The sequence below is a fragment of the Pongo pygmaeus genome, chromosome 14, assembly GCF_028885625.2.
Source record: "Pongo pygmaeus isolate AG05252 chromosome 14, NHGRI_mPonPyg2-v2.0_pri, whole genome shotgun sequence".
NCBI lineage: Eukaryota > Metazoa > Chordata > Mammalia > Primates > Hominidae > Pongo > Pongo pygmaeus.
In genome coordinates, this window is record NC_072387.2 from 105,879,572 (window position 1) to 105,907,185 (window position 27,614).

The 27,614-nt window shown below is 37.3% G+C and overlaps 1 protein-coding gene across 3 annotated transcripts in view; it reads right to left on the bottom strand.

The window, feature by feature from the left end:
- UGGT2 (UDP-glucose glycoprotein glucosyltransferase 2) overlaps nt 1-27,614 on the bottom strand; it is a 274,645-nt gene that overhangs the window by 220,039 nt on the left and 26,992 nt on the right. For all 3 annotated transcript variants that reach the window (XR_008493479.2, XM_054447364.2, XM_063651063.1), the window contains exons 3-5: nt 24,747-24,877; nt 24,158-24,270; nt 14,233-14,407 (exon numbers count right to left, since the gene is read on the bottom strand). Coding sequence is in view for 2 of the 3 variants with exons in the window: in XM_054447364.2 (XP_054303339.2) it covers nt 14,233-14,407; nt 24,158-24,270; nt 24,747-24,877 (419 nt within the window). In the remaining variant the exon portion in view is untranslated. The remainder of the gene's footprint in view (nt 1-14,232; nt 14,408-24,157; nt 24,271-24,746; nt 24,878-27,614) is intronic.

The following is a 27,614-nucleotide window of genomic DNA, read 5'->3' on the forward strand; positions in this document are numbered from 1 at the left end:
GTGGGAAGGTGAACATTTGAATACCTAGGACACATACCACTAAATGCTAGTGAAGCTGGTAAAGATATTTAGCTAGAAATCTATAAAGCTTGCTAAAGGCTAAATGTGGGCTAACGTGAGAGTATGAAGCCCCTGGTAGCTCCACACATAGCAAGGCTGAAACCCTCTTGCACAGGGTAGACTGGGGAAGGTCCTGAGAAAGCTTCCACTCTAATGCTGACAGGCAGAGAGGAAAGAAAAATCACTGCTGAAATCCACTTCAGACCTATCTCCCCTACAGAACCAAAGCCTTAATCTTCAGAGGCAAGGGCAACAAAATTGTAGCTATATAGTGTACTGGTGGAAGCCCACTGAAGACAGGAGAAATGGAATAGATGAAAGCCTTAGTCTGAACGAGGGACAGGAATACCTTCCAGGCCCAACATTCTGAGAGAGGATCAGAAACCTTGAGGCCAAAATTTAATGCCTAGAAAGGAAACTTAATTGGAACATCAGAAAATATCCCCTTCCTTACCTGCCCCTCACCTTCACCTCAAGGCCAATCTAACAAGGGTTGAGTAAAGATAACACTGAAATACAGGTGGGAAAGCTATAAGAAACACATTGTCTTTGGGGAGCTGTACAAAGGGAAGATCCAAATCTAAGTGGGGAGACCTAAAGCCAAGTGGACCACAAACGTGAAACCCAACCCAGCTCCTGACCAGAACAGCTCAATCCTGCATACATGAAAGGCATGGCCTACACTAAAGGCAGGGTCCAGGCTCCTACACAAAATGTTGAGCTTTCAACAACAACAAAAATTACAAGATGTCCAAGAAGTCAAGGGAACAAAAGTCTGAAGAGACAAATCAATCAACAATTTCAAAATCAGATGTAAAAAAGAAGTTGAAACTTTCAGGAGGGAATTTAAAATAATGATTAACATGTTAAATGCTCTAATGAAAAAAGTAGAACATATGAATGAACAGAGAGGCAGATTCATCACACATATTAAAACTATAAGAAGGAGCCAAATGGCAATGATAGAAATTAAAAGCACTGTAACAGAAATAAAGAATGCCTTCAACAGAGTCACAAGTAAACTTGATATAGCCAAAGAAAGAATTGGCTGGCCGGGTGCAGTGGCTCATGCCTGTAATCCCAACACTATGGGAGGCTGAGGTGGATGGATCGCCTCAGGTCAGGAGTTCAAGACCAGCCTGACCAACATGGAGAAACCATGTCTCTACTAAAAATACAAAAACTAGCCAGGCATGGTGGTGTGTGCCTGTAATCCCAGCTACTTGGGGGCTGAGGCAGGAGAATCGCTTGAACCCAGGAGGCGGAGGCTGCAGTGAGCTGAGATCGCATCACTGCACTGAAGCCTGGGCGACAGAGCGAGACTCTGCCTCAAAAAAAAAAAAAAAAAAAAAAAGAATTGGTTAACTACAAGGCAGGTCAATAGAAATTATTCAAACTGAATTTAAGAAGAAAAAGTAGTAGAAAAAGAAAGGAAAAAATCCAAAAAGCAAACAACAGCAAGAAACTGAGCAGAATACTCAGGAGCTGTTGGATACTACCACACATGGGAAACATCATGAGTGCCTAAAGGGAGAAATATGCCTCAGGACAAAGACAAAGAGGAAAGGCAGGACTGCCGTCCCCAGTCTTGGAAATTCTAACTCTGCTCTGTAACTTGAAGAGGACAGAACACCTCCAAATTCATTCTAGGAGGCCAGCATTACCTTGATACCAAAACAAGACAAGGACACAACAACAAAAGAAAACTATATGCCAATATCACTAATAAACACAGATGTAAAAATCCTCAACAACATATTAGCAATATGAACTCAGCAACAACTTAAAAAGATCATGCACCACGATCAAGTGAGATTCATCCCAGGGATACAGGATAGTTCAATATACACAAATCAATAAATGTAATACACCATATTAAAAGAACCAAGAACACAAAACCCATATGATAATTTGAATATGTGCTGAAAAGGCATTTGATGAAATTCAACATCTCTTTCTGACAAGTCCCTCCCCCCCCCAACAAACTAGGTATAGAGGGAACATACCTCAAAATAATTAAGGCCACATAGGACAAATCCACAGCTAATATCATATGGAAATGGAATAATTGAAAGTCATCCCTCAAAGATCTGGAACAAGACAAGAATGCCCCCTTTCACTATTTTTATTCAACATAATACTGGAAGCCTTAGCCAGAGTAATAAGGCAAGAGAAATAAATAAAGGGCATCCAAATTGGAAAGGAAGAAGTAAAATTACCCTTGTTTGCAAACAATATGATCTTATATTAGAAAAACCTAAAGACTCCACCAAAAAACTGTTTGAACAAATAAACAAATTCAGTAAAGTTGCAAGATATAAAATCAATATACAAAATTCAGTACTATTTATATATATACAAATAGCAAACAACATTCTGAAAATGTTACAATAGTTACAAATAATATAAAATACCTAGGAATTAATTTAACCAAAAAAGTGAAAGACCTACATTAATACAAAGAAAACTACAACACTGATGAAAGGAATCGAAGAGAACACCAAAAAATGGAAAGATATTCCATGTTCATGGATTAGAAGAATTCATATTCAGACAAATGCACCAATGGAACAGAATAGAGAACTCAGATGTAAATCTACACATTTGGAACCAATTCATCTTCGACAAACATCCCAAGATCACACACTGGGGAAAGGACAGTCTTTTCAATATGAAAACTGAACAACCATAATGCAGAAGAATGAAACTAACTAGACCACTATCTCTCACCATATACAAATATCAAATCAAAATTGATTGAAGACTTAAATATAAGACCCAAAACTATGAAATGACTAGAGGAAAATATTGAAGAAATGCTCCAGGACATTGGTCTGGGCAAAAATTTTTTGTCAAAAGCACAGTTAACACAATTAAAAATAGACAAGTGGAGTTAACATCAAGCTAAAAATCTTCCACACAGCAAAGGAAACAATCAACACAGTGAAGAGTCAATCCACAGAATGGGAGAAAATATTTGACAAATACCCATCTGACAAGGGATTAATAATCAGAATACATAAGGAAATTAAACATACCCTTTATCACCACTCCTGTTCAACATAGTCCTGAAAGTCCTGGCCAGAGCAACCAGGCAAGAGAAAGAAGGAAAAGGCATCCAAACAGGAAAAGAGAAAGCAAACTATACCTGTTTGCAGACAACATGATTCCGTATCTAGACAATCCCACAGTCTCTGCACAAAAGCTCCCTGATCTAATAAACAATTTCAGCAAAGTTTCAGGATACAAAATCAACGTACAAAAATCACTAGCATTTTTATACAGCAACAACATCCAAACTGGCAGCCAAATCAGGAATGTAATCCCATTTACAACTGCCACAAAAATAAAATACTAATGACCACAACTAACTAGGGAGGTGAATCTCTACAATGAGAATTATTAATACAAAACACTGCTCAAGGAAATCAGATATGACACAAACAAATGGAAAAACATTCCAGGCTCACAGGTTGGAAGAATCAATAGTGTTAAAATAGCCACACTGCCAAAACAATTTACAGATTCAAGGCTATTCCTATCAAACTACCAATGACATTCTTCACAGAATTAGAGAAAGCTATTTTAAATTTCATATGGAACAAAAGAGCCTGAATAGTCAAGGCAATCCTAAGCAAAAAGAACAAAGCTGAAGGTTACAGTAAACAAAACAGCATGGTACCGGCATAAAAACAGACATACAGAACAATAGAACAGAATAGAGAGACCAGAAAAAATGTCACACACCTGCAGCCATCTGATTTTTGACAAAGCTGACAAAAGCAAGCAATGGGGAAAGAACTCCCTATTCAATAAATGGTGCTGGGAAAACTGGCTAGCCATACGCAGAAGACTGAAACTGGACTCCTTCATTATGCCATATAAAAAAATCAACTCAAGGAATGTGAAATCAGGGGCAGCCAAGATGGCTGAATAGGAACAGCTCTGGTCTACAGCTCCTAGCATGAGCAACGCAGAAGACAGGTGATTTCTGCATTTCCATCTGAGGTACCAGGTTCATCTCACTAGGGAGTGCCAGACAGTGGATGCAGGACAGTAGGTGCAGTGCACCGTGCGCGAGCCAAAGCAGGGCGAGGCATTGCCTCACTCGGGAAGCGCAAGGGGTCAGGGAGTTCCCTTTCCCAGTCAAAGAAAGGGGTAACAGATGGCACCTGGAAAATCAGGTCACTCCCACCCTAATACTGCGCTTTTCCGACGGGCTTAAAAAACGGCGCACCAGGAGATTATATCCCACACCTGGCTTGGAGGGTCCTACGCCCACGGAGTCTCGCGGATTGCTAGCACAGGAGTCTGAGATCAAACTGCAAGGTGTCAGCGAGGCTGGGGGAAGGGCGCCCGCCATTGCCCAGGCTTGCTTAGGTAAACAAAGCAGCTGGGAAGCTCGAAATGAGTGGAGCCCATCACAGCTCAAGGAGGCCTGCCTGCCTCTGTAGGCTCCACCTCTGGGGGCAGGGCACAGACAAACAAAAAGACAGCAGTAACCTCTGCAGACTTAAATGTCCCTGTCTGACAGCTTTGAAGAGAGCAGTGGTTCTCCCAGCACGCAGCTGGAGATCTGAGAACGGGCAGACTGCCTTCTCAAGTGGGCCCCTGACCCCTGACCCCCGAGCAGCCTAACTGGGAGGCACCCACCAGTTGGGGCAGACTGACACCTCACATGGCCGGGTACTCCTCTGACACAAAACTTCCAGAGGAATGATCACACAGCAGTATTCACGGTTCATGGAAATCTGCTGTTCTGCAGCCACCGCTGCTGATACCCAGGCAAACAGGGTCTGGAGTGGACCTCTAGCAAACTCCAACAGACCTGCAGCTGAGGGTCCTGTCTGTTAGAAGAAAAACCAACAGAAAGGACATCCACACCAAAAACCCATCTGTACATCACCATCATCAAAGACCAAAAGTAGATAAAGCCACAAAGATGGGGAAAAAACAGAGCAGAAAAACTGGAAACTCTAAAAAGCAGAGCGCCTCTCCTCCTCCAAAGGAATGTAGTTCCTCACCAGCAACAGAAGAAAGCTGGATGGAGAATGACTTTGACGAGCTGAGAGAAGAAGGCTTCAGACGATCATACTCCGAGCTACAGGAGGAAATTCAAACCAAAGGCAAAAAAAGTTAAAAACTTTGAAAAAAATTTAGACGCATGTATAACTAGAATAAACAATACAGAGAAGTGCTTAAAGGAGCTGATGGAGCTGAAAACCAAGGCTTGAGAACTACGTGAAGAATGCAGAAGCCTCAGGAGCCGATGCAATCAACTGGAAGAAAGGGTATCAGTGATGGAAGATGAAATGAATGAGATGAAGCGAGAAGAGAAGTTTAGAGAAAAAAGAATAAAAAGAAATGAACAAAGACTCCAAGAAATATAGGACTATGTGAAAAGACCAAATCTATGTCTGATTGGTGTACCTGAAAGTGATGGGGAGAATGGAACCAAGTTGGAAAACACTCTGCAGGATATTATCCAGGAGAACTTCCCCAATCTAGCAAGGCAGGCCAACATTCAGATTCAGGAAATACAGAGAACACCACAAAGATACTCCTCAAGAAGAGCAACTCCAAGACACATAATTCTCAGATTCACCAAAGTTGAAATGAAGGAAAAAATGTTAAGGGCGGCCAGAGAGAAAGGTCGGATTACCCTCAAAGGGAAGCCCATCAGACTAACAGCAGATCTCTCAGCAGAAACTCTACAAGCCAGAAGAGAGTGGGGGCCAATATTCAACATTCTTAAAGAAAAGAATTTTCAACCCAGAATTTCATATCCTGCCAAACTAAGCTTTGTAAGTGAAGGAGAAATAAAATACTTTACAGACAAGCAAATGCTGAGAGATTTTGTCACCACCAGACCTGCCCTAAAAGAGCTCCTGAAGGAAGCACTAAACAGGAAAGCAACAACCAGTACCAGCCACTGCAAAATCATGCCAAAATGTAAAGACCATCGAGGCTAGGAAGAAACTGCACCAACTAATGAGCAAAATAACCAGCTAACATCATAATGACAGGATCAAATTCCACATAACAATATTAACTTTAAATGTAAATGGACTAAATGCTCCAATTAAAAGACACAGACTGGCAAACTGGATGAAGAGTTAAGACCCATCAGTGTGCTGTATTCAGGAAACCCATCTCACATGCAGAGACACACATAGGCTCAAAATAAAAGGATGGAGGAAGATCTACCAAGCAAATGGAAAACAAAAAAAGGCAGGGGTTGCAATCCTAGTCTCTGATAAAACAGACTTTAAAACAACAAAGATCAAAAGAGACAAAGAAGGCCATTACATAACGGTAAAGGGATCAATTCAACAAGAAGAGCTAACTATCCTAAATATATATGCACCCAATACAGGAGCACCCAGATTCATAAAGCAAGTCCTGAGTGACCTACAAAGAGACTTAGACTCCCACACATTAATAATGGGAGACTTTAACACCCCACTGTCAACATTAGACAGATCAACAAGACAGAAAGTTAACAAGGATACCCAGGAATTGAACTCAGCTCTGCACCAAGTGGACCTAATAGACATCTACAAAACTCTCCACTCCAAATCAACAGAATATACATTCTTTTCAGCACCACACCACACCTATTCCAAAATTGACCACATAGTTGGAAGTAAAGCTCTCTTCAGCAAATGTAAAAGAACAGAACTTATAACAAACTGTCTCTCAGACCACAGTGCAATCAAGCTAGAACTCAGGATTCAGAAACTCACTCAAAACCGCTCAACTACATGGAAACTGAACAACCTGCTCCTGAATGACTACTGGGTATATAACGAAATGAAGGCAGAAATAAAGATGTTCTTTGAAACCAACGAGAACAAAGACACAACATACCGGAATCTCTGGGACACATTCAAAGCAGTGTGTAGAGGGAAATTTATAGCACTAAATGCCCATAAGAGAAAGCAGGAAAGATCCAAAATTGACACCCTAACATCACAATTAAAAGAACTAGAAAAGCAAGAGCAAACACATTCAAAAGCTAGCAGAAGGCAAGAAATAACTAAAATCAGAGCAGAACTGAAGGAAATAGGGACACAAAAAACCCTTCAAAAAATTAATGAATCCAGGAGCTGGTTTTCGGAAAGGATCAACAAAACTGATAGACCGTTAGCAAGAATAATAAAGAAGAAAAGAGAGAAGAATGAAATAGACGCAATAAAAAATGATAAAGGGGATATCACCACCGATCCCACAGAAATACAAACTACCATCAGAGAATACTACACAAATCTCTACGCAAATAAACTAGAAATTCTAGAAGAAATGGATAAATTCCTTGACACATACACCCTCCCAAGACTAAACCAGGAAGAAGTTCAATCTCTGAATAGACCAATAACAGGATCTGAAATTGTGGCAATAATCAATAGCTTACCAACCAAAAAGAGTCCAGGACCAGATGGATTCACAGCCGAATTCCACCAGAGGTACAAGGAGGAACTGGTACCATTCCTTCTGAAACTATTCCAATCAATAGAAAAAGAGGGAATCCTCCCTAACTCATTTTATGAGGCCAGCATCATCTTGATACCAAAACCTGGCAGAGATACAATCAAAAAAGAGAATTTTAGACCAATATCCTTGATGAACATTGATGTAAAAATCCTCAATAAAATACTGGCAAACCGAATCCAGCAGCACATCAAAAAGCTTATCCACCATGATCAAGTGGGCTTCATCCCTGGGATGCAAGGCTGGTTCAATATATGCAAATCAATAAATGTAATCCAGCATATAAATGGAACCAAAGACAAAAACCACATGATTATCTCAACAGATGCAGAAAAGGCCTTTGACAAAATTCAACAACGCTTCATACTAAAAACTCTCAATACATTAGGCATTGATGGGACGTATCTCAAAATCATAAGAGCTATCTAAGACAAACCCACAGCCAATATCATACTGAATGGGCAAAAACTGGAAGCATTCCCTTCAAAAACTGGCACAAGACAGGGATGCCCTTCTCACCACTCCTATTCAACATAGTGTTGGAAGTTCTGGCCAGGGCAATTAGGCAGGAGAATGAAATAAAGGGTATTCAATTAGGAAAAGAGGAAGTCAAATTGTCCCTGTTTGCAGATGACATGATTGTATATCTAGAAAACCCCACTGTCTCAGCCCAAAATCTCCTCAAGCTGATAAGCAACTTCAGCAAAGTCTCAGGATACAAAATCAATGTAAAAAAATCACAAGCATTCTTATACACCAATAACAGACAAACAGAGAGCCACATCATGAGTGAACTCCCATTCACAATTGCTTCAAAGAGAATAAAATACCTAGGAATCTAACTTACAAGGGATGTGAAGGACCTCTTCAAGGAGAACTACAAACCACTGCTCAAGGAAATAAAAGAGGATACAAACAAATGGAAGAAGATTCCATGCTCATGGGTAGGAAGAACCAATATCGTGAAAATGGCCATACTGCCCAAGGTAATTTATAGATTCAATGCCATCCCCATTAAGCTACCAATGACTTTCTTCACAGAATTGGAAAAAACTACTTTAAAGTTTATACGGAACCAAAAATGAGCCTGCATCGCCAAGTCAATCCTAAGCCAAAAGAACAAAGCTGGAGGCATCACGCTACCTGACTTCAAACTATACTACAAGGCTACAGTAATCAAAACAGCATGGTACTGGTACCAAAACAGAGATATAGATCAATGGAACAGAACAGAGCCCTCAGAAATAATGCCACATATCTACAACTATCTGATCTTTGACAAACCTGACAAAAACAAGAAACGGGCAAAGGATTCCCTATTTAATAAATGGTGCTGGGAAAACTGGCTAGCCATATGGAGAAAGCTGAAACTGGATCCCTTCCTTACACCTTATACAAAAATTAATTCAAGATGGATTAAAGACTTAAATGTTAGACCTAAAACCATAAAAGCCCTGGAAGAAAACCTAGGCATTACCATTCAGGACATAGGCATGGGCAAGGACTTCACGTCTAAAACACCAAAAGCAATGGCAACAAAAGCCAAAATTGACAAATGGGATCTGATTAAACTAAAGAGCTTCTGCACAGCAAAAGAAACTACCATCAGAGTGAACAGGCAACCTACAGAATGGGAGAAAATTTTCGCAACCTACTCATCTGACAAAGGGCTAATATCCAGAATCTACAATGAACTCAAACAAATTTACAAGAAAAAAACAAACAACCCCATCAAAAAGTGGGCGAAGAACATGAACAGACACTTCTCAAAAGTAGATATTTATGCAGCCAAAAAACACATGAAAAAATGCTCACCATCACTGGCCATCAGAGAAATGCAAATCAAAACCACAATGAGATACCATCTCACACCAGTTAGAATGGCAATCATTAAAAAGTCAGGAAACAACAGGTGCTGGAGAGGATGTGGAGGAATAGGAACACTTTTACACTGTTGGTGGGACTGTAAACTAGTTCAACCATTGTGGAAGTCAGTGTGGCGATTCCTCAGGGATCTAGAACTAGAAATACCATTTGACCCAGCCATCCCATTACTGGGTATATACCCAAAGGAGTATAAATCATGCTGCTATAAACACACATGCACATGTATGTTTATTGCAGCACTATTCACAATAGCAAAGACTTGGAACCAACCCAAATGTCCAACAATGATAGACTGGATTAAGAAAATGTGGCACATATACACCATGGAATACTATGCCGCCACAAAAAAGGATGAGTTCATGTCCTTTGTAGGGACATGGATGAAATTGGAAATCATCATTCTCAGTAAACTATTGCAAGGACAAAAAACCAAACACCGCATGTTCTCACTCATAGGTGGGAATTGAACAACGAGAACACATGGACACAGGAAGGGGAACATCACACTCTGGGGACTGTTATGGGGTGGGGGGAGGGGGCAGGGATAGCATTAGGAGATATACCTAATGCTAAATGACAAGTTAATGGGTGCAGCACACCAGCATGGCACATGTATACATATGTAACTGCACATTGTGCACATGTACCCTAAAACTTAAAGTATAAAAATAATAAAATAAAAAATAAAAAATAAAATAAAATAAAATCAACTCAAAATGGATTAAAGCCTTAAATGTAAAGCCTAAAATTATAAAAACCCTCAGAAGATAACCTAGGAAATGCCATTCTGGACATGAGCCCTGGCAAAGATTTCATGACGAAGACACCAAAAGCAACTGCAACAAAAACAAAAATTGACAAATGGGACCTAATTAAACTAAAGAGCTTCTGCACAGCAAAAGAAATTATCAACAGAGTAAACACGCAACCTACAGAATGGGAGAAAATATTTGCAAACTATGTATCTGACAAAGGTCTAATATCCAGAATCTACGAGGAACTTAAATTTACAAGCAAAAAATAAACAGCCCCATTAAAAAGTGAGCAAAGGCTGGGCGCAGTGGCTCACGCCTGTAATCCCAGCACTCTGGGAGGCCGAGGCAGGCGGATCACGAGATCAAATGATCAAGACCATCCTGGCCAACATGCTGATACCCCGTCTCCACTAAAAATACAAAAATTAGCTGGGCATGTTGGTGGATGCCTGTAATCCCAGCTACTTGGGAGGCTGCTTGAACCCAGGAGGCGGAGGTTGCAGTGAGCCGAGATCGCGCCACTGCACTCCAGCCTGGCGATAGAGCAAGACTCTGTCTAAAATAAATAAATAAATAAAGTGAGCAAAGGACATGAACACTCTTCAAAAGAAGACACATGATATGGCCAAAAAGCATATGAAAATATGCTCAATATTACTAATCATTAGAGAAATGCAGATCAAAACCACAATGAGATACCATCTTGTATCAGTCAGAATGGCTACTATTAAAAAGTCAAAAAATAACAAGATTCTGGTGAGATTGCAGAAAATAGTGAATGCACATACACTGCAGGGGGTACTGTAAACTAGTTCATTTAAAGCAGTGTAGCAATCCTCAAAGAACCTGAAATAGAACTACCATTCAACCCAGCAATCCCATAACTGGGTATATACCCAGAAGAATATAAATTGCTCTACCATAAAAACACATGCATGCATATTTTCACTGCAACACTTTTCACAAAGCAAAAACATGGAAATCAACCTGAATGTCCATCAATAGTAAAATGGATAAAGAAAATGTGGTACATACACACCATGAAATACTACACAGTGCATGCTGGGCTTAATTCCTAGGTGATAGGTTGATAGGTGCAGCAAATCACCATGGCACACATTTACCTATGTAACAAACCTGCACATCCTGCACATGTACACCAGAACTTAAAAAATTAACAATAAACCCTTCCTCTAATATGATTGTTAATAGTGGAAGACCAAATGCTTTCTCCCCAAATCAGGAAAAAGGCAAGGATATCTTCCCTCAACACTCCCCATTCTACATTGACTAGAAGTCTGAATCATTAAAATAAGGTTAAAAAAAATAAATGGCATATAGGTTGAAAAAGAAGAAAAACACTGATGAAAGAAATCAAAGGATGTCTAAATAAATCAAGAGACATAATTTTCAATTGGAAGACTGAATATTTTTAAGATGTTCTCTCACAAATTTAATTTATATGTTCAATGTAATCTCAATCAAAATGCCAGCAAGATTTTTTGTAGATACAGACAAGGCGATTTTAAAGTTCGCAGAAAGAGACAAAGGAATTAGATTAGCTAAAACAATTCTGAAAAAGAATAACAAATCTGGAGGACTAACACAACCTGATCTCAAGGCTATAAAGCTAGAGTAATCAAGCAGTGTAGTATTGATGTTGGGATAGACAGATAGATCAATGGCGCAGAAAAGCAAAGCCAGAAATAGACCCATACAAATACAGTCATTTATATTTTACAAGTGGATAAAGGAAATTCAATGGAGAAGTATAGTCTTTTAAACAAATGTTAAAACAACTAAATATCCATATGTAGAAAAATAAACCTCAACATCTCACAAGTTGCACAAACCGTAAATGGATCATAAACCTATGTGTAAACATAAAACTAATAAAATGCCTAGAATAAAATCTGTATGACCTTGAGATTGGTGATGAGTTTTTAGATATAATACAAAAAATATAATCTATAAACAAAAAAATGAGGAACTGGACTTAATCAAAATTAAAAACTCTTCCTCTGCAAGACACATTAAGAGAATTACAAGATAATTCACAAACTGGTAGAATATGTTTGTAAATCATGTATCTCATAAATGATTTATATCTAGGACACAAAAAGAACTCTGAAAACTCAACAAAAAAAGTTCACCAAAAAGAAACTTATGAAAAGCCAGACAACTTCATCAGTCATTAGAGAAATGCAAATTAAAACCACAATGAGATACCACTGTGTACCTAGAACAGCCACAATAAAAAAAAAACTGACATTAACAAATGGTGGTTAGGATTTAGAGCAGCAAAATTATCTTTCCTGGCTAAGGGGAATGAAAAATTGTACAGCCACTTTGAGAGACAGTTTGGTATAGTTTATTATGAAGTTAAACACTGACTTACCATACAACTCAGCAATAGAACTTCCAGGCATTTATCCAAGTGAATTGAAAACATATGTTCCTACAAGAATCTGTATGTGAATGTGATGGTACGAAGGTGACTGACAGATGACTCTGTGTGATTGTTGAAATCCAACATTGTACATCACAGATGATACTTTTCAAAAAGACATCTGACTACATTGTGAAATAAAAATATGTTCATAGAAGGCAAAGCTCAATATATATGAAGAAAAAGTCTCTTCAAAATTAATCAGAAAGGTGCAATTCATTCCCATCTGAAATCCCAACATGTTTCATGGAACCTGGCTAACTAATTCTAAAATTAACATGGCTACATATCATGCAAGAACAGCCAAGGTATTCAGAAAAACAAAAATTAAGAAGCAGAGTTGTACTACCAGATATCAAAATATATTTTAAAGCTACAGCAATTAAAATGATGTTATATTTGTGTAGAATAGACATATGTATCACTGCAACAGAATGGAAAGTCTAAAAACATATACATGTCTATATGACCAATTAGCATATGATGGAGTAGAATAAAGACTTCACTGTTCAACGAAGTATGTGAAGACCAATAATTTTCCATATGGAAAAAACAGAATTATATCTCCACCCCATAGTATATTCAAATAAATTCCAGATGGATTAAAAACCAAAACAAAAAATAGAACTTCAACTCTTACAAGAGAATGTCCTTATAACAGCATAAAGGAAATCGTTAAGGTAGAGTTGAGTAAATCTGACTATATCACAAGTAATATTTGTAAAAGATGTCATAAACAATTTTTAAAAAAATATCAGAAGACCAGAAATGCACTAGGAGAAGATGCTGCGAAGTATGGAAGAAAAGATTAGTATTCAAAATATATTAAAAACACCTATAAACCAATGAGAAAAAAAGAATCCAATTCGAAAATAGGCAAAAGCTATGGACAGGCAATTTACAAATATATTTCTAAGGTTTTAATTAGATTAAATATTAGTATATAAATCTTAATAATTTGGGAAATGCAAATTAAAGCACTCCATGTTGGGAAGACAGTAGTAACAATGCAAAGTCCTTCCTCTAATGGCCATTATATTCACACGCACGTGTGCTCTGAAAGTGTTAAATAAACTTGAGGAGATATAGTAATAAGTGCTATGAAATCATTAAAACAGAAAAACGTGATAATGTCATAGCAACAGCAGGCTAGAGGAACGGGGAACGGTACAGCACATACCAGATACCTGAATGAAAAGTAGTCAGGTCTCAAAAGAAAGAGTTAACAGTATTCCAACACCACGCTTTGCACTTTGATCTAATACTGTATATATTATCGGTATGTTGAGTAAATCAGATTTCTTAATTGCAAATTCTTAGCAAATATTATACACATTATTGAAGTATGTTTTTGTTTTTTATCCAAGTTTTAAATTTGTGCCAGATATAAGGCAAAGAATTATAGACATCATACCCCCAGAAGAGACAGAATCCCAATATATTTTCCCACACGAAATTCACATTTGTTAAGTTAAAAAAAGTTAGATAACTATTCTGGTGAAAATTAATATTTAAATCTAGTAAGACAATTATCATAATAATTGTTTTTTTCTACAGCCAAAAGTAACCTTGGAAAAAACAAGCACATACCTGAATATAATGGCGAAGAACATACAGAATTTCCTCATTTTGAGCTTTTTCAGACAATACTTTGTGAAATGCACTAAATGTTCTAGTACCCATTTCGGCATAGAGAATCACCACTGGTAAGTTCTCTTTGTTTGTAGGAAATTTATGATCTCCTTTAAATAGATAAGGTCTAGTCCTAAGATAAAAGCAAAACACAAAGTTGTGAAAAAATTGAAAGTCAATGGCATATCAATTCCGTATAATTGCTGCTTATCAAACAGTTCATAATATACATAATCACAGAAAAAGAATTTAAATTTCCTGTGATGACTTTGTACACATAACTTGAACTAAATGACAGAAAAGAAAGAAAAGAATTTGGTTAACCCAAATCTATTATTAAAAACACTTTATTCCCCAACAAGGTTTATTATCTTTAAACAGTAACATATAATGGCAGCACAATTTTCAGTGAAATAAAATGTATATTTTATTCAGTTAGAAGGTTATAATTTTTCATTACAGCTCATATTTCCTGACAACAAGGTACAAATATTTAAGGAACAAAGCAAAAGTACTGCCTTATTCAAAGATTATCAGTACTTAGTATGAACAAGTACTCATCAAATTCCCAAGTATAAGCAAAGAAACCAGGACTCTTATGGTCCAGCACTATCATCAGAAACAGACTTTAACTGACTTATTTGCCAGGTACTGTGCTAGGTTCTTTACACTTATTAGTAAATTCTATTTCACAAGAAAAATTAGACAGCTACCATCACTGAAACTTTTAAGTTTCTGAGGCTCAGATAAGTTAACTATTCAGGAAAAGATCAAATGGAAAGCCAGAATTTCAACTCATGTTTATGGAATTCCAAAGCCCATATGTTTCGGCAATTTATACAGGTAGAAAGCAAACAGAGAGATAAGGAAGTTCAGAGTAACAAGGATGTTGAGAAATAACCTTTTATTTAGTGAATTATGATCTCTACAATCATTCAGTCAATTACTACCTTTGGATAACAAATGTTAAGGACAGAAGAAAAAAGGGTATGAGTAACATTCCTACAGCATGTTAGTGAAAAGAAGGTGGGTTTTGAAATCAGGCAGAATTGGATTCAATTCTAGCTTAACTACTTACTGACTCAACATATTCTAAATCAAAATCATTCAAGCATTCAACCTTATTGACTAACAGAATAATTTGAGAGATTTCCACAGTTATTTGGCTTAGAATTTGTGACATTACTCAACAGCAATACAGAAATGTGTTTATTAAAAGTCTGTAAAATTATAACATTCAAGCATCCTTATATTAGTTTACAGAAATGCACTAGGAGAAGATGTACAGTATGTATACCCTTCCACTGTTTAAATAAACTTTTCATTCAAGTATAAAATCATCACATATTTATCCACTTTAATTTGATTACTGGTATTCATGATGTGATTTTTAAAATACTACTACCAATGCTTGGATAGCTGAAGCATAAAATAAATAGAATCTTAGCCCCAAACAGAATTTCACTTCATTATTAATCTTCTGTAACAGATGAAGAGACACGAATGTGCAAAACAAGAGACATTGAATTTGCTGTCTTTCTTCATGAGATGCTATTAATAAATGCTAAAAGGATACAAAATCATACTTCACATTTGAAAAGAGAAAGAGATTCTTGCATGAAACTATTAAAATTATTCTCAAAAATTTTAACTGAAATCTTGGAACTCAAATGTCAATTATATAGCAGCTGGATTATCATTTTATAAACCTGATTTTATCAAATCAGTATCATAGAAGTACATTTAGTAATTTATATAAGGAATCTTAAATTTTAATGTAAGTCTGAAAAATTCTTCCTTCAAAGAATTTACTACTGTTGAAAACTAGAAAGGCGGCCGGGTGCGGTGGCTCACGCCTGTAATTCCAGCACTTTGGGAGGCCAAGGCGGGTGAATCATGAGGTCAGGAGATCGAGACCATCCTGGCTAACATGGTGAAACCCCGTCTCTACTAGAAATACAAAAAATTAGCCAGGCATGGTGGCAGGCGCCTGTAGTCCCAGCTACTCGGGAGGCTGAGGCAGGAGAATGGCATGAACCCAGGAGGTGGAGCTTGCAGTAAGCCGAGATCACATCACTGCACTCCATTCTGGGCAACAGAGTGAGACTCCGTCACAAAAAAAAAAAAAAAAAAAAGAGAAAACTAGAAAGGTTGCCAATAAAACTATGCTAGCAGATACATGTTGAGGTTGAATATAAACGGAAAAATGAGAGGAAATGGAATGGACTTTACACACAAAGGTAAGGGCTCTCTACCATTTGCTGAGTCTGTAATTGACAGTACCTTCCTTCCTGTACCTATAGACACATAATTTTCAAAATTTGCTTTTACGATTAATTCAGGAACTGCTTGGATATATCATAGGTAGAAAAATTATACCTATAGAGGATGGCTGGATAAGAGGAAAATTATCTTTAAAAATTAAATAATTATATTTAAAAGTAGCAATTCACTGAATTGACTAAGGTGTTAAAGAGAATACAAATTAGCATTGGTAAAAATTTTAGAAGTACAGTGTAAAACTTCAGCTTTCTGAAGACAATTTTGGAGTATACATTTTAATATACATGTACTTACCTAGAGATTTTTGTTCTAGAAATTTAAGAAAATAACCAAGGTAACTATGCAAAGATATTTGTACAAGGAAGTTCAATTAGATATTGTTTACTGTAAACTACCTATATATCTACCACAAGGAGTGGAATAATGAAACTTATTTATTCATTTCATTATGGTATCATTCACTCAATATTTTTCAGCATCTACTACATGGCAGGTGAACTTTTTGGGAACTGGAGTAAAGGTCACCCTTGTTATGCCTTAGCAAGTAACTTGGCTGCATTGTGCTTATGCCCTAGGGATCTGTGGAAGTTTGAACTTAAGAGGGATAACTTAAGATGTTTGGTGGAAGAAATTTCAAAGCAGCAAAGTATTCAAGAAGTGGCCTGGCTGCTTCTAACAACATATGTTCAGATGTGGGAGCAAAGAAATGGCTTTAAGTTGGAATTCATATTTAAGAGGGAAGCAGAACGTAAAAGTTTGAAAAATTTGCAGCCCTAGCCAGAAAAGAAAAACCCCATTTTCAGGGGAAGAATCTAAGTGGGCTATTGGGCAACCACTTGCTACAGAGATTTGCATGACTAAAAGGGAGCCAGGAGCTGACAGCCAAGACAACGAAGAAAAGGCCTGGAAGGTATTTCAGAAATATATGAGGCAGCCCCTCTCATCATACACTTCAAGGCCTAAAAGGAAAGAATGCTCACTGCCCTGTGCCATGCCAGCAGGCTGCAACTTGCATCCAGCTGCTCCAGTTCCAGCCTCGGCTCAAAGGGGCACAGGTAAAGCTCAGGTCACAGCTCCAGAGGGCACAAGCCATAAGCCCTGGCAGTTTATACATGATCTCATGTCTGCAGATGCTCAGGACTCAAGCATGAAGGAGGCTTGGAGGCCTCCATCTAGATTTCAGAGCATGTATGGAAAAGCCTGGTGCACAGGCAGGAGCCTGCCACACAGGCAAGGCCCCCACAGATATTCTACTAGGGCAGTGCATAGAGGAAATGTGGGGTTGGAACCTCCACACAGAGTCCCCACCTGGATACTGCCTAGTGGAGCTAGTGGAGGGGGGACTGCAACCCTTCAGACCCAAGGATGGTAGCTTCATCAGCAGCTTGCACCTTGTGCCTGGAAAACCCAGAGGTACTCAACCCCAACCCATGACAGCAGCCACGTGGGTTGTATCCTGCAAAGTTAGAGCGCTGGAGCTGCCCAAGGCCTAGGGAGCCCACCAGGATGTACATCAGGATGTGGGATATAGAGTCAAGGATTACATGACAGCTTTAAGATTTAGTGCCTGCCTACTGTGTTTCAGACTTGCATGGGGCCTGTTACTCTTTTCTTTTGGCCGATTTCTCCCTTTGGTAATGGGACTGTTTACCCAATGCCTGCACCATCTCTGTACCTTGGAAGTAAATAACTTGTTTTGATTTTACAGGCTCATAAGTGGAAGCAGATGAGTCTCAGATGGCACTTAGGACACTGGACTTGATGTTGGAATGAGTTAAGACATGGGGAAGAAATTACTGTAATTTGCAATGTGAGAAGGACATGAGATTTTGGGGGCTAAGAAAAGAATGACATGGTTTGGGTATTTGTCCCCTCCAAATCGCATGTTGAAATGCAATTCCCAGGGGCCCCCCCTTACTCTCTTGCTCCTGCCCTCAATATGTGACATGCCTGTTCCAGCTTCGCCTTCTGTCATGGCTATAAGGTTCCTGAGGCTCTCACCAGAAGCCAAGCAGATGTTAATGCCATGTTTGTACAGCTTGCAGAACCATAAACCAACTAAACCTCTTTTACTTATAAATCACCCAGCCTCAGATATTTCTTTATAGTAACACAAAAACAGACTAACATATAAAATTGGTACATACGAGTAATTTTATCTATTTACATGTAACAACACATAACTTTATGGGAGAAGGATCTAAGATACCCTTTATAGTACAATAAATTTTTTTTAAGTTTATCTGTATATGAATATATGCATTAAAAAAGAACGTATATTAAACTGTTAGCAGAATTATGGGCCATTTTCCCTTTCTACTTTGCATTTTTCTAAAGTATTTGAATTCTTTTATAACGACCATATAGGATTTTTTTAACTTTAAACATACAGCTTTCCATTTGGGACAAAAGTTTAAAGCCACAAAAAAGATGGTCATATTGATTTGAAGTGGCATTTGGAGAGCAGTCCCTGACACTAAATTTTATAGTATCTCCAAAAATATTTACAAAGACTCAGAGACAAAAATTATTAATGAAGTTGCAAACTAATAATAACTTTATATCATAAATTGGGAGTAAAGTCTACTAACTATAAAACCTATGCTGTTCAACTTAGAATCATAACTCACAGTCAGCCTTACCACTTAAAACAAGAACATGCTAGTAAAAAAAGAAGAGTAAACTGATTCTTCATCTCTCCCTATTTCGTATTCCCTGGTTCAAAAATCTATGGTCTGGATCTGCCCCAAAAGTTTATAGACATAATATTAAAATGTGAATGAAGGCCAGGAATGGTAGCTCATGTCTGTAATCCCAGCACTCTGGGAGGCTGAGGCAGGCAGATTGCTTGAGCTCAGGAATTTGAGTCCAGCCTGGGCAACACAGCAAGACCCCGTCTCTACAAAAAATACGAAAATTAGCTGAGCATGGTGGTTTGCACCTGTAGTCCCATTTACTCAGGAGGCTGAGGCAGAAGTACAGCTTGAGCCTGGGAAGCAGAGGTTGCAGTGAGCCAAGACTGCACCACTGCACTCTAGCCTGGGAACTAGAGCGAGACCTTGTCTCAAAAAAATAAATAAATAAAACAAAATAAAATATGAGTTATATATCTGGGGGAAAGTGACAGCAATCATTACCATCCTAAATGAGTGTAACTTTCTCCCAGTGGTCACTCTACTTTCCAACATGTAAATAAAACTACTGCTAAAAAGAATTTTAAGAAATTGGGACAATGAGAATACCACATAGTAAAGAAAGGCAACATTGATGACCTAAATATGTTATCATTGAAAAAAAAAAAAACAAGTGTTTAGCTCAACCACAGACAGAAGAAAATATATAAATGCAAAATGTATTAGATTAGAATAAAAATGCAGAAAAAATTTATCAGTCATTTCTTTAAAAAAAGATAAAAACCTAATCTGGAAAAAGTGAAAGAAAATGAAAACTAAAGAAAATCTAGGAAGGAGAAATATCTACAGAGAGGAGAAAATTAAAATATTTATATTACTATAAATAACCTATGTAAAAATATAAATTATATGCTTAAATAAGAAAAAACAACCATTGACCAATATTGATAAGATGTCACAAACCCAAGAGTATATGCCTAAAGTTCACAAAAGGAAAAAAAAATGATTAACTTTGCCCTATATACAGAGAGAGAGGGGGAGAATGTTTCTGTCAGGCTGCAGAATTGTTTTACCCTACTTAGAAGCTAATAAGTTAGCTTTTCATTGTTTCATGGATTCTGGCAAAAGACAGAGACTTCTGAGTCAGAAACAAAGAGTTTGATTACTTGTGGCACAGCAAGCAACATGAGCATTAGTATGTTTACATGGGTTCCCCATGGCCCCACATTCCATAGGGAGAAGTATGATGGACCCACAAGAATTCTACACAGGCAGTGGGTATGGATCACATCTAAAGAACACTGAGAGTGGGAAACTCATCATTTAATAACAAGCAGTAAGTAAGCTGCCCTTTGTCCCAGGGAGAAACATTAACTTATCCCTCAAAGTCACTCACTGAAAACACCCCGAGAAAAGGCCATGGTAAAGAGCAGTCAGGGCCTCACACAGTCTTGGCATAGTCAGTTTGTCTCTATTCACACTTATCAGGGAATGGGTCTATAATATGTACATCTATAGGAGTAAACCAGACTGTCAGATGGGCAAGTGCAAATTACTTTCACAGTGTGCAAGCCCCAAGGAGTGGTATTTTTAAGCTGCCCATCTGTAGTCTTCCAAGTGGCAGACCAGACAGGTAGGCCATTGGCAACAGCACAAGAGTCAGTATAAATGTATTATATTTCACCAAGGGGTCAGATTTTGTTCAGGGAGAGGATGACGGCCTTGAGTTCTGCCTACTGAGTAGAGTGACCACTTCAGCTTTTGGTTTTACAAGGCTTATGCCTGGTGGAATGGTAGCAGAGGCAGCCCGAAGACCCCACCAGCTGTTAACTTAGCTAAACATCCCAGCAGCCTGGCCTAGGCATTTAGGGAAACCACTGTGAACTGAGGGCCCTTTTGAGCCAGTGACCTTACTTCAGGTAGTGAAATGGGTTATTTAGTTCACTCCCAAAAGAGTAGCTGCCACTTTTTCACATATACCTGATACCATGCTAGGGCCCAGAAGCTGGGCTTTTGAATATATAATTTCCATTCGAGCAGGGAGGCTTGTTGGGTCCCTTTTACCTTGCCAGACACTGACTCCTAGTTGAACTACATGAAAATGTAAATGTCATGTGGTAGAGTCACAAGGCCTCCATGGGTCAGGCGTTCAGTTTCAACAAGAGCTTAGCAGCAGCTTAAGAACTGCTCATTTTAAAAAGGGGTGTACTAAGTGGCTGAGTCAGGCAGGTGGCACTATTGTACTTGGAAACAGTCTCGGGGTAGTCCAGCAGCTATGAAGTCTATATAAAGTTGTGATTGTCCTTTCTCCTCCTGGGATTGATTCTTTGTTGTTTCTGCTGGACCACCTGGGCGTGTCTATGTGTGGTAGTCTCTGAATGACAGTTTCCCTCTGGGCTTCACAAACATTGACAGCATTCACAGTGTAAGCATGTAAAATACCAATACCAGTTATATAATCAGAGTCAAAACAATAAACCATTAAATCAGTCAAGTTTGAGTGCCTTTTCCTTAGGAGCCCAGATCAAGGAACATGTGTCAGACTACAACACAGTTATCAGGAGACTGCCATCACCCACCAAGAGTACGGGGAGAAAGAGGTGGGCAGTGGGAAGAAATGTAAGTATTGACCTTTTTTCTTCTCGACCCATGGGCCCTTAGGAACTTCCTCTTCCAGAAGCTATGTGTCAGTCAACATCCCACCCACGACAGTCTCCAAAACTATCAAGAACTGTAAAAGTCTAAGGTATGATTTTACCTGACTTACAAACTAATAAGTTAGCCTTTTATTCTTTTATGGATTCTGATAGAAGACATAAGACTCCTGGGTCAAAGACAAATGACTTTACTGCTCATGACATACAGCAAGCAGTATAAGCATTATTATGCTTGCCCCCAAAGTCCAACAGGGAGTGACAAAATATGGACTTAGATGGATCCTACAGAGTTGACATATGTTTCCGTTAAGGAACACTGGGCTTGGGGAAGCACTGTTTTATAGTAAGCAATAAAACATGCTTGCTTCCTGTCCCCAATCCCAAAGGAAAACATCACCTCATTCCTCAAGGTTGCTCACTGCAAACACAACCCTGAGAAATGGCCCAGGTAAAGAGTGGTCAGGACCTTGCATTTTTTGCTGGTCAGACCAAGAAAGAACATGCAAGGACTCACAGGGCCCATGGCAGATGGACTTTCCTAATAGTTTGATGTTAATTTTTTTGTAATCTTCAAGATACATTAGTTTCTATAATTATAAAAGTTGACATCAGAAACCAATGATAATAAACTTTAAACATTACAAAACTTCCTTTAAAAGATGCACTAGGAAAGGAAAAAATATACACTAGCGCTAACAATTTTATAGTAAGTCTAATAATGCCATAAAGGAACAGATAATTCCCATATTAACTCATCCAGAATAAGAATAATATGGCTGCCTAATTCACTATATGCAAGTAGAATGACTGATAAAAATTAAAGATGTGAAATAATTTCAATAAATGTACAGCTATTCATTTATTAACACAGAAACATGAAAACAAAATGAAAGCAATCTTAATTCAAAAGCAAATTAAGATAATCCCACACCATTAGTAAATCAGTAGTTTTCCTCAGAATTGAAAAGAAGGTATAATATTTCAAAGTATTTTGTAATACATTAGTATGTCCAATGAGAAAACCTTGTATCCATTCCAATAGATGAAAAAATAATTGATAAAATAAAGCAATTATTTCTGCCTTTAAGTTTTAAAAGCAGGTGTGAACAGAGAAACATGCCATATTATCTGATAAAAGATTCAATACAACACAGATGTAAATTTTTCCTAAATTAACCAATACTTTTAACATAATTCTAATTAAACCCTAACAAGGCTTTTGGGGAAGGGGAGCTTGGGGAGGAAAAGGATTCCAATGTTAACTTAAAAGCATCAACAAATACAAGGAGCTAAGGCATCCTGGAGGAAAAAAGAGCCACAATGAAGAAGAAATCCTCCTGTCAGAAACTGGATACTAAAGCAATAAACATTAAAACAGTATGGCACTACTATAAGAAATAGATAATGGAGCAGAACAAAGAGCTATGAAATAGACCATAATATAAATATAATGAATACAATTGACTAGCTACCTGAGGAAAAAAATCTGGTTGGATTCTTACCTTTTGATGAAAATAAATTACAGATAGATTAAAAGTTTAACGTAAAATAAAAGGAAAAACTTTTAGAAAGCTACAGAAAGAATTAGCAAAATCTCCCAATCAGGTTCGGGAAAAACTGTTAGTATAAAAACAATATAAAAGTCACATACACAGGAAAATTTGGCTACATAAAAATAAAAGCCTTTTGTATATTAAATTCAATACAAGTATAAGAAAATGTTAGAAATGGTTTGTTAACAAGTATTAATATGCATAAATATATATTACTGTTTAATAGAGTTCTTTCAAAATTAAAAAAACTATTATTTTTTAAAGTATAAATAATCAGGCAATAAAAATATACTGGTAGTATTACTCTAAAAAATCACTAATAAATTAATAATTTACTTCTGATTTGCCATTTTTTAATTAAATACTTGCAAAAAAGCAAAAAAAAATAGTTTTGAATATAGGAAGCAACCTCATCTATTGTTTTGATTACTTTGTTATTCCCCAGGTATATATTCAGTTTATATTTAAAGAGCTATAGGCCAAATAAATTCATAGTTTTGCATGTTTATTTCAAAAAACAAGTTATGCTTATATGAAACATTTCATATATTTTATGTTATTTTGGCACAATTTATATGCTAAAATCAAAAGCTAATCAAGACAAAACATTCTCAGATATATTAAGGTTTTCAATACAAATCACATTCTTGAATATACAATGTCTTAGAATATTAAATTTTTTTATTATAGGAAGTTTCTGCTATTGAACTCTCCTCTTTATAACCACTTCTTTCATTATAGGCTATTATTAATTTACCTTGAAGCAGCTTTCTTCAGCAGCTTTTTAATCTCATTAATTTTACAGGTGTGCTTCTTATGAATAACCACAAATGCATTACAACCATCTGGTGGTGGCTCATCAGCTGCAATCTAAGATTTCAAAGATTATATTTAGCTACAGTAGTTGATAATTACAATATGATTTTAAAACCCTCACACATTACTTTGATTAAAATAACTCATCAACTACTATTAAGTTATTGCTCTAATTAAAGTAAAAAAACTTCTATACATAGGCAGAATCTAAGAAATATTTTAATAAAATCGACTTTAACCTAGGAAAGACATGCTTCATAGTTATTGAAATAATTCTATTAAAATTTCATGATACTTCATTTCAATGATTTGTCCTCATAATTTCCTTATCCCAAATAACTATAAAAATTACAGAATATATTCAATTACATTATAATAAATGACAACAATAATAATAGAATCAACGATAGGCTATGGAACCAACTATGAACTTGTAGATCATTTTGAACTAAAGATGTTCATATTAAAGAGCTCTGTGTACATTGCTAGCGTGCCTCTTTGTCAAATACAGATTGGGTATTTTTACACACCTGCTGAAACATCTGAATAGCTGGGGAGTATGCCCTTATAGAGAAAGCAAACTTTAAGAGGTTGATGTGTAAATTGTCTAGAAACTGTCCAGCTTTCTTCAGGATTAAGTTGTAATAAGAATAATCTGATTCTATAAAAAGAAGTCAAAAGAAAATAATGTTAGCATTTTATACACTGCACATTGGCACATCTTCCACTGTAAGGCTAACTTAATCAATGTCATATAATCATATCAGAAGTTTGGTTATGGATAATGCTAGAGAAAAATGGAAAAATCAAGATCTCAGTTCTATAATCAACTTCGTTTTGGATCTTCCAGTAATGTCCAAGTAATCAACATGAGACCAGGTGAAAATAATCTTGCCATTAAAATCTATTTGGAAACACCAACATTTCAGACCAACTTACTCCAAAGTTGTGGGGTTATATTACAAGGATAAGATGTAAGTCCTATCTACAAGGTAGAAATTAAGAACAGCAGAAAAGTTAAATAATATGATTGTTAATGAATTTTAAAGTACCTGTATGAATAAATTCTACTGAGATTTCGTGCTGATAGCCAAGTATAATTAGTGTATCCAGAATACTTTTAGGAGACAAAATTTGAACCAGGTCTTCAAAACTAAATGTCATCTTGTCTGGAACTTGAACAAACTAACCTGAGCTGCAAGTTGCCTACTATAAACCCTATTCAAAGAACTCAAAGACATAAAGGAGAAGGAGGGATCCTAGAATGTAATTAAAAATTCTCCAACACCCCTGGGGAGACAGAGATCACTTGAATGGGAGAAGGCAGAAAAGTGCAGCCTCGAGCTGAAGACGACCTGGTGGCACTAACGGGGATAAGCAGGGGTGGGAAGAACTTTCTGTCTGTGCCCTTTTCCTTTCTCTACTCTTCCCTGGGTGTAACCATTGACTGCATTGTGTCAGAAAACTGTAATGCCATTCCAGGGCCAGCCAGAGATGGTAAGGTAGTAACAGGGCAGCTCTGGAGTCCATTTGGTATAGGCATCCATAGAGTCTGGCCTCTAGACATTCTCTGGTAATTTATTCTCCTCTACATCTTGGCACTGGGATACCAAGTGATAGAAATTTCTCATACAAAAGAACAGAGTTGAGGTAGATGAAGAGCAGTTCCCTGTGGATATCTGATGTGAAAGGGATAACAAGAAGAATGTGGTTAAACCAGACTGCAACACCAGATACTCTCTTTCTGAGAGGAGGAAAAGGATGTTCTGACTGGAAAGAGACATTCTGGGGTTGGTTGGAAGACTGGGTTGTTTGCTGATTGTGACAATGTTTACTATTTGCTCCAAAAATGCTGGGCCCTTGACCCTCAGTTCCTCTCTTTATCACAACCCATTCATGGTACAGTTGTCACCTGGCCCTCCAAGTTGTCCTGTGGGAACTGAGGCTCAGGCAACCAGTGCAAATATGTGGACACTGTGGTTATTTCTTCTGTTATATGTAATAAAGCTTTCTTCTATCTCTGAATCAGAGGTCTCGGGTTATCTGTCAGCATCCATGAAACTAATCTGTTATCTTTGCAAATAGGGTAACATCTCAGACCCTTCACAGTACTTGACAGATCTGACAACAAAATGGAATGCTGACAAGATACGTGGATTTCTGGAGAATAAAAGACCCAGTCCCATGGTCCAATTAATAGGATTTGAGGAGAGTGCTTGAGAAGTAATAGTGGATATTCTGACAAAACTGTACAATCAATCAGGCAATGAGTCGTCTTAATTTTGCTGCCTATTAATGAAGAGAAGAAGAAGAAAGGGTTATAAGCCAAGGGAAATAAGTTCAAAAATATCTCCCAAACAATGTCTTAGTGGCACCTTATGACTAAATTCCTCCTACAGTCCATCTTGCCAATATTAGATCCTTTCAAAGATGACAATAAAAAGTCTCAGAGTTTAGTTCAATAGGTCCTGGCTGATATAAAGAAGCTATGAATCACTCAGGAGATTTCCTCTGGTCAGTTATAAAGTCTTTCAGCTCTGATTAAAGAGTCTTATGTTGTCCATCTGATTCCTGATACTGTGGCAAGCTAAGTTTTTAGCTTGCAAGCAGGGTAAAAATTCTAGCCCCTTCACAGCTCTTGACAAAAAGCTCAGAAATGAGCGACCAAAAAAAACAGGGAGATATGAGAAGTTTTCTGAAAGAATACAAATAAGAACTAGAAAGAAAATCATACTAGAAAATACAGATTAAATTAGAAGGAGCACAAGAGTAAACAGACACCGTGGAAAACAGAGTAGGAGAAACAATATGCAGACGAAAAGTGATAAAAATGAAACAAATAAAAAGGAGACAAGGGAAAAATGACTTGAGAGTAAATGACAAACACAGAAGTCAGGCAAAGGAGATTAATATATGTATACTTGTAGACCCTAAGGCAGAAAATCAAGGGAATGGAACAGAATAATTAAAGAAAACTATAATCCAAGAAAACTTTCCAGAATTAAAAAGAATAATGAACTTACATATCTGAAACAAACAAAGACACAGAATGATCAGCATTGCAACATTCTCTAGTTTAAAAAACAAACAAACAAACAAACAAAAAACAACTCTGGGGCTCTAAAGTTAAAAATCAGAAGTTTAGAATTCACACATGAACAATTAAGTATGTGAAGAACTCAGGGCTATTTTTCCAAGTCATTCATGAGGCACCAACCAGAGAGCAAACTTTATACAACCAAGAAATAATTGGAGATATTGCAGCATAAAGTCTGATTGTTAGCTCTACACCATCTCTACATCAATTCACAAAGAAGTCATTAAAAAGTATTTGTATAATTGTTTAATTTGGTGCCTCTTATTAAGCTATAAACCATGAAGGAAAGGATCTTTTCTAT